Source organism: Galeopterus variegatus, unplaced genomic scaffold (assembly GCF_000696425.1).
Source record: "Galeopterus variegatus unplaced genomic scaffold, G_variegatus-3.0.2 Scaffold131, whole genome shotgun sequence".
Taxonomy (NCBI): Eukaryota; Metazoa; Chordata; class Mammalia; order Dermoptera; family Cynocephalidae; genus Galeopterus; species Galeopterus variegatus.
In genome coordinates, this window is record NW_007726242.1 from 1,005,945 (window position 1) to 1,014,454 (window position 8,510).

General features: G+C 54.2%; 1 protein-coding gene across 1 annotated transcript in view; it reads right to left on the reverse strand.

The window, feature by feature from the left end:
• The window catches only part of GRM6 (glutamate receptor, metabotropic 6), a gene marked incomplete at its 5' end in the record, with an annotated part of 14,550 nt that extends 6,041 nt beyond the window's left edge, over positions 1-8,509 (reverse strand). The window contains 8 exons of the mRNA XM_008588758.1: positions 25-648; positions 854-999; positions 2,802-3,002; positions 3,082-3,222; positions 4,351-4,505; positions 5,191-5,326; positions 5,652-5,868; positions 8,387-8,509. Of these exons, the coding sequence (XP_008586980.1) occupies positions 25-648; positions 854-999; positions 2,802-3,002; positions 3,082-3,222; positions 4,351-4,505; positions 5,191-5,326; positions 5,652-5,868; positions 8,387-8,509 (1,743 nt within the window). The remainder of the gene's footprint in view (positions 1-24; positions 649-853; positions 1,000-2,801; positions 3,003-3,081; positions 3,223-4,350; positions 4,506-5,190; positions 5,327-5,651; positions 5,869-8,386) is intronic.
• Position 8,510: the final 1 nt, after the last annotated feature.

Here is an 8,510-nt window from a genome sequence, read left to right on the forward strand (position 1 = left end):
CCCCCCGCGCGCCCACCCTGTCACCTGCAGGGAGGTGAGGCTGAAGGTGATGGCCAGCTGCGACGTGGGGCTGATGAAGGGCGGCGGCGTGACCGAGCGCTTGCCCTGCTCGAAGATGCGGTAGATGCGGTTGGTCTTGGTGAGCAGCGCCGAGTAGCTGAGCGTGGTGCCCAGGCCGAGGAAGAGCCTGCGCGCCGCACACACGCCGGCCCCGGGCTCGGCCACCATGAGGAAGGTGATGGCGTAGATGAGGAAGATGCCGGTGAGGAGGACGTAGCTGAGCTCGCGGCCAGAGGCCCGCACGATGGGGGTGTTGTTGTGCCGCACGAAGGTGCCCACCACCGTGGTGGTGGCCACGATGCCCAGCACGGCCAGGAGCAGCGGCGGGGCGGCCCAGGGGGAGGACCAGGTGAGGCGCACCACGGGCGTGGGTCTGCAGCCCGTGCGGTTGGGCGTGGGCCGCATGTCTCCCGGGCAGGCCTGGCACGTGAACTCGTCCACCTGGAAGCGGTACCCATCGCAGGGCTCGCAGTGCCAACAGCAGGGCACACCCTTCACCATCTTTTTCCGCTCACCTGGCCCACAGGGGAGGCTGCACAGAGAGGAGGGCACCTCGCGGACGTCTCCTGACCATTGCAGGGCTTCCACCTGGGCCAGATGAAACAGGCCTGTGACCTCTGCCTCCGGGAGCTATGAGCCCATCTCCCTCCATCTGGAGCCGGGTCTGTGCCACTTACGTCTCCTGACCATTGCAGGGCTTCCACCTGGGCCAGATGAAACAGGCCTGTGACCTCTGCCTCAGGGAGCTATGAGCCCATCTCCCTCCATCTGGAGCCGGGTCTGTGCCACTTACGTCCAGGCGCAGGGCCTCTGCCCACTGGCCCACCGCCTGGTAACCACCACTGCTGGCACTGCCGTTGGTCGCCTGGTACTGGAAGATGTCGTAGCGCCCGGGCGCATCACCATTCTCATTGAACATCACAGGGGTTCCCGCGCTGCCTGGAGGGAGAGCCTGTCATCCTCAGCTGGTTCTCCGGCCCATCAAAGCCAGCCTCCTGGAAAGGCCTCAAGGACCAGCCAGGTTAAAGAGCTTCACAGTGCAGGAGAAGATGCTCGACATCACTAATCATCAGGGAAATGCAAATCAAAACCACCGCACCCCGTTACGGTGGCTACTATTAAAAAATAAATAAATAAATACAAACAAGTCTTGGTGTGGATGTGGGGACATTGGAGCCCTCGTGCGCTGTCAGTGGGAATGTAAAATGGTGCGGCCTCTGTGGGAACCGGTGTGGCGGTTCCTCAAAATATTAAAAAGAGAATTACCGTATGATCCAGCAATTCCACTTCTGGGTATATACCCGAAAGAATTGAAAGCAGGGTCTCCAAGAGACATCTGTACCCCCGTGTTCATAGCAGCAACATTCACAACAGCCAAAAGGCGGAGGCAACCCAGTGTCCATTGACAGATGAATGATAAACAAAACGTGGTACATGCATACAATGGAATATTATTCATGCTTAAAAAGGAAGGAAATTCTGACACATGCTACAACATGGGTGGATTATGAGGACAATATTCTAAGTAAAACAAACCATTCACAAAAGGGTGAATACTATATGATCCACTCATATGAGGTAGGCAAATTCTCATAGAAAGCACAATGGTGGTTGCAGGGGATGGGCAAGAAGAAAATGGGGTGCTGGTGTTTAATGGGTACAGAGTGTCGGTTTGGGAAGATGAAAAAGTTCTGGAGATGGATGGTGGTGACGGTCGCACAACAATGTGACTACACTTAATGCCTCAGAACTGTACATTTAAAAATGGTTAAGATGGTGAATTTAATATTATGTGTATTTTACCACAACTAAAAGAGAAAAAAGAAAGTTTAGGGACAGGCCAGTTAGTTCAGTTGGTTAGAGCGCAGCCTTATAATGCCAAGGTCAGGGGTTCGGATCCCCGTACCGGCAGCTGCCAAAACAAACAAACAAACAAAAAGTTTAACTGTCCAGGCTGGAAGATAAGTTCAGACTTGAACAAAGGTCTGAGCGATGGCATGAAATTGGTGCTAGTTGGAACCAACTTTATTTTTTTTAGAAGCTTATAGAGCTGGTCTGGAATAATATTAAGTTGAATTATTTAGCAGAGAGAATGGCAGAGAGAAAGTGGTCAATAAATATTTGGTGGGAATACAAGCGTTTTAATTGTATGAAGGACGGTAATTGAACAGAAGCATGTCTCTCCCCACAAACCATGCGTACAGCTTGAGTCCATCTCAGTCTTTTTAGAAGACAGCATTTTGGGCCCTGACCAGCGCCAGGTGCACCACTGGTGCCAGGGGGACCCATCAGACTGGTGCCTTGTGCTCAAGTAGCTCAGGGCCTAGCTGGGGTGACGCTTTGAAGCCTGTGACTCAGAGTGGCGGCACATCCGCAGCATATGCCCTTCGTGCGGTCTCAGCTGTGCCACGTGTGCCCCCAGGGTCCAGAGGCCCCTAAATTCTGTGCAAGGGGAGAGTTGTGTGTGCCCTGCTGAGGGTTCCAGGCAGAAGGGAGCACAGAGAAGTTCCCCAACATTTGGATTTTGCAAATTGGGACAGGGGGTGCTGAAGCCTGGGGAGGGTGGAGAGGTAAAATATGGGGACCAGAGCTTGGATCAAGTCTCAGGCCATCAGCCCCAGGTGCCCCCACTGTACCATTATGCCTCTCCCATCCTTTCGATCCTGAGTCCCAGATCCTGCAGAGAAATCTGTCCCAACCAACTTCCCTTCACTGTCACAGGGGCTTGGGCACCCACTCACCGTTGAAGCGGACGGCTCGAATATACTGCAGCAGTGTCCGCCCGTCAGTGGGCTCCATTGCTGGGCACAGACCTGTGTGCCCGGGGCAGAGCGCCTGGTGCATGCTGTGCAGGGCATGGGCAATGGCGTACACAGCATCGATCACAAACTGCACCTTCCCCTCCTGCTCGTAGGTTGAGTCCCGGCCAATGCGTTCCTCGCCTGTCCTAGGGATGCCCAGAGGAAGTGTGCCTGGCCGCCTGCCTTCTCCCTCACCACCCCCATCCTGGGCGCCTCTCACCTGTGCATTTGCGGGTGGAATCATCTGACTGGGTACCTGAGCTGGTCAGTTTACAGTTAAAATTCTCTTCCCAGAACTCGGCGAACCAGATGTTCCTGCGGTTGTTCTCCAGGGAGCGAGTCATGAAATACTGGTCAAATCCTAATAAGGAAGGAAGAAGTGAGAAGGTGGTGACCATCTGAGCCAGGCAGGTCCTCCTGTGTCCCTCTGCCACTTGCTTACCTTGCAGCTAGGAGTGGCCATATGACCAAGTTCTGGCTGGTGAATTCAAAGCCAACTGGGGTCTCCAGGGTAGAATCTGCACCCTGATGCAAACTCAGAGCCTGGCCACTTGAAAGACTTACCCCTGTCCCTTCTTTCCTGGTTAGGATGCTGCTGTGAAGATGTAATGGGTGGAGCTTCAGCAGCTGTCTTGTGAATATGAGGCCACAAGTGTGAAAACACAAAGCAACCACAGAGGACAGTAGACAGAGCCCAGGGTTTTGGCAACATCATTGACTCACACCTGAAGCCACCTGCTGTCATACCTCTTCTCTTGTGATGAACTACCTTCATTGCTAAAACCTCTCAGTCCAGTTTGTACTCGCAACTGAATGCATTCTAACTGAAAGAAAGGGTGTGAGGACGTTACACACCCAAATGCACCCAAAAGGCTGGGAACCCCTGGGAATCAGGGCTAAGCCTTTACAAGGGTCTGTGATTCCTACAATAGCCCTGAAGCATGTCATCAGGCATCTTCTTTTCAGCCTTTAGGGAAATGTAAAGTGAACCATCCCTGCTGGATTCATCCAGATATTCATGGGTGGGATGGAGGGGAAGGGTTGGGGAGGTGAGGCAGGCCTCGTCACTTTGATCAACAGGTCGGTATGGTCCATGTCCTTGTTTTCTCTCCCTCCCACCTTCATCCTCAAATTAGAGTATCTTTGGTAGAACCAGAAATATGGGCACAAAATTAAAAAACAAAACAAAAAACTAACAGTCATTCATCCTGTACAGAATGGAGTGTGCTTTTCCTCAAACACCATCTCATTCAGACACTGCTTGGAGGGATGTAGTCACAGAATCTCAGGATCATAGAATGTGGGAATCCTAGAACGGACTTGGATTATAGTACCAAGGATGTAGTCACAGAATCTCAGGATCATAGAATGTGGGAATCCTAGAACGGACTTGGATTATGGTACCAGATTTTACACAGATGCAGAAAATTAGTGCTCCCAAGAGGGGGATGCTGGGGAGGATGGCATGGGGCAGCGTCTCTCGACTCACCATCAATAGAGGCCCTTTTGGGCAGGATGGTGATGGCCCCCACCGCCACGTCCTCTAGGCTCAGGATGGGCGAGGTCTTGGCTCCCCAGCTGTCTGAGCCGACCCACAAGAAGTGGCCGGTTAGATTGGCCTGGCGTGCAGCCTCCAGGACTCTCCTAGTAGGAACAGGGCTGGGGGTGAGTGAGGGGCTGGGCTCTTCCTCCAGCTTAGCCCTGGTCACGTCCCAGTCTTCATCCATCTATCCCACTTCTTCACATCCCCTGCCAAACCCTTGTTTACTGGGGAAAATGCGTGTAGAGCATTTAGGACACTTTCCCTGGGCTTTCCTCTGACCCCAGGCCTGCCCATTTGCTGTGCCCACTGTAACCCATTTCACACCCTCAGAGGGGCTCCTTGGGGGGAAATCAAGGCCAGCCAGAAGCCATCCCACTCCCCAGCAATGTCACACCCAACCTCCCAGTGGGGAGGAAGAGCCCCGTGCTGGGCCTGTGGCCTCCTGCTAATGCCCTCTGGAATGCCCCCTTCAAGGACTCCTTCCCTGACAGCTCGTCTTCTGCACTTAGTCCTGTCCACTGCTCTCTCCCCACTGTGAATTATAAAGTACACATGTACTCTCGTGTGTTTCCCAGGCTAGGCTTGGAGCATCTCCGCCCAGACCAGGCCTGATTCATCTCTGGGAGCACCAGACTCAGAGATGGCAGCTGGAAAGGCATGTGGGGGGAGAAGGAAGGGAAAGGGAGGAAGGTAGGGTGTGCCTGGCTGGGGGTGAGCAGGAAGAGGGGCAGGAGCCTCAGAAAGAGCCCCTTAAAAACATGTGATTGAGCATGCCATCTGTCACACCTGATGTCATCCTCGTTGGCAAAGATGATGATGCCCCGGGCGTTGGGTGTCTCCATGAGTCTCTTGATCACCTTGTTGAATTCTCCAGGCTTGGGTTCCCTGGGAATCTTGATGGACTGGGCAATACAGACCCCCCCTGGGTGTCGGGGATGCCACAGTCAGTTCTTGTCCCACCCACTCACATACCCACCTGACCGCCACTACATATGACTGTGCAGCATGATCAGCACTCAGGGTCCCAGGTGAGGGCTCTGCAGAGGTGAAATCTAGCTTGGGCCCCTCCTGCCAGGCCATAAGGCAGGGACTCAGTCCTCCAAAAGAAAGGGGCACCTGCCTACTGGAGCACTGTCCAGGCTAACCATGGCCCTAGGCCCCCCACGGACCCAGTGTCCCCATCTCTTGGCTTCTGCCACATCCAGTGGCCCCTGGATCATGCCTCAGACCCTCGTGCCCCAGCTCACCAGCCTCGCGGGAGATCTGCACGAAGGCCTCAACCCCGCTCTCTCCATAGTTGCCCTCGGAGGCCAGCGTGGACACGTAGTTCCATCCCAATGCCCGCACAATGTCCACCATGGCCTGGGCCTGGTAGGAGTCGGGTGGCACCACGCGGGAGAAGAAGTCATAGCGTGTGGAGTCACTGAGCTCTGGGGCTGTGGAGGCGTAGCTGATCTGGGGTATCTGGAGGGGGAAGGACACATGGGCTGTGGATGGAAGGTCAGTAACTCAAGGGAAAGAGGGTATGGGCATCCAGGACATGGATGGGGGCACAGAAGATTTGGGTTAGGGACCTGGGAGTGGCCACATTGAGAAGACAGAAAGTATGGGAAAAGGTCTGCATTTTGTGAAAGGGTCTGAGAATTTTTTGAATTTTGTGAATATGGGAGGTGTGAGGGTCTAGGGGAGAGGGCAGGACCACCATATACAGTTGTGCAAGCTGTGTGCTGAACAGGGACCCCAAGCAAAGGGTTTGTAGCCACTGCAGCTATATCCACCTGAGGAAAGGGGCGTCCTTGTCAGCCTCAGAGAAAACACATCTTCCTAATTCCTACAAAAAGGTGGTCTGTGCAGTCTGTGTGGTGGCAGCCCCAGGAGGGTCCGAGCAGACAGGGGAGCTGGACTGGGTGTTTGATTCAAGGCTGTGTCTGGCTTAATGGATGGGCTTGTTTGAAACTGGGTTTTATCTGTGTGCATTAGAGCGATTAATAGCAGGGATTAGGGGCTGAGCCAGGCAGGGGGCTGGGGGCAGCGAGTGGGAAAGGAGCTCAGAGGACAGCAGCAGGAGGCTGAGAAAGCCGGGAAGAGGGGGGCTGGCAGAGGGGGTGTCAGAACCACAGCAAAGAAAGACCCGCTCAGCAGCGAAAGAATGACCAGGAGAGAGTGAAGGCTGGTGGGATGGTCAGAGAGGGGGAGATTCTGGAAGATGGCTGGTCTAGGGAGGTGTGAAGCAGGACGGCTGACAGGGAGAAAGAAAGAGGGAAGGAAAGAGGGAGGGGGGGAGAGAGACAGAGACAGAGAGAGACAGAGACAGAGAGAGAGACAGAGAAAGAGAGAGATACAGGCCGGGAAAAGACAGGCAGACAAAAAGAGAAAAACAAGAAGAAAGACAAAGGGAAAACGAGAGAAAAGGAGGCAGACAAAGGTCCCCAGCTCCAGCTCCCGGACACTTTCATCTTCAGAACAACCTTCCCATGTGGGTTGAATCTTCTCAGGAAAGTTAATTTAAAATGCCTAAAATCAAGTGATGAGGTTGCAAAATGAAGTGGAAACGCTTATTATTTATTTTATATCAGGAATTGCAAAATGACCCCCAGGGGGCCAAAGCTGGCCCACAGTTGGGTTTTACACACCATGTTTTTATTTTTTAATTTTTGAATTAGTAGCCAGTGCGTGAATATTGGGAGCTGCAGCATAACCTCAGTCTTGGCTGGAGACGGCAGTTACAGCTAGCCCCTGAAGGCTCTGGAGTTTGAGATCTCTGGCTCAACAGAAAGGGGCAGAGACAGGGAGAGAGACAGAAACTAGAGGTCCAGGCACTTCCAGGGACAGAGCCCACGAACAGCAACCCAGACACGGACAGGGGAAAATACCCTGGGCAGCCACACAAACTCTCTCCTTGCCAAGGGGAAGGTGAGTCTGTAGGCTCCACACCAACACTGCCAGCCAGAGGAAAGTGGGGGTGGGGGAGCTACATGTACACAGATGATGGAGGGGGTCCAGCACCAAGTGGGTAGAAACAGAGGCTGCTCCTGGGAGAATCAGAGAAACTCTTCAGAAACAGAAGTCCTCTCCTCTAAGCAGACAGAAGCAAAGCCTTCCTCCGCTTACACAGAATTGGAAGGATCCGGCCCTTCACAGAACCCCAGTAAAATTGGCCCACAATCACCAGTGAATGTCTACATGACTACTATAGAAAACTCCCAAAGTCTAATGCCAAAGGCCCCCTAATCCCCGATTCTGATAGCCCTCAGTCACTGTCCCCTAGGACGGCAAGGCACATGCAGGCCCTCACAAAAGACAGTTCCCTAAAGATGAGGGACGCAGGGCCAGTCCAGGCATCTCTGGACAGGCAGGGTGCTGGAGACAACCACGCTAGAAAGGAAGACCATTGTCCCCTCTTTCAGAGGCGGTTAAAGGCAGACATTTTAAAATTAAATTTAAATGATCAAAAAAGAAGATAGAGGTACTAAATCTTTTGGCCCTACCTCCCCCGCTCCCCGCCACCCCTCCGGAGCAGCTCAGGGGCACGTCCCAGTTGCCGCTCGGAAACAGTATGGTTTTGCAGGGTGTGCACAATCCTAGGTCAAGGGCACTGGACCAAGCGGGCAAGTGAGACTGAAAGTCCAGGCCACCCTCCTCTAGCCAATCTGGCCCGAGGCGCAGGCTGCCTCCGCTGGGGGAGGGGGCGTCTTCGTCCGCCCAGAAGGAGCGTTTTCCTAATTCACACGAAGGGGCTGTCTGTGCAGGGTGGCAGCCCTGGGAAGGCGGCAGAGCAGCCAAGGAGGCTGGAATGGTTGGGTTGATCTGATGATTCAGGTCTGCGTCTGGCCCAATGGACGGGGTGTCTCTAAAGCAGCTTTTTATCTGTGTGACAGTGATCAAAGCGGAGACTTCGAGAAAGAGGTAAAAGGACATCAGCCACCCCGAGGGCGACAAGGCAGAGAGACGCTGCAAACCGAACCCGCCCCGCGGCCCTCACCGCAAACAGGCGCAGCACGTTGGCTACCATGATGGACACAGAGCTGGCCGAGGCGCCCACGACAGCCACCACGCGCTCGGGGGGCGCGGCGCGCAGCGGAGGGACGCCCCCGGGGCAGCGCACG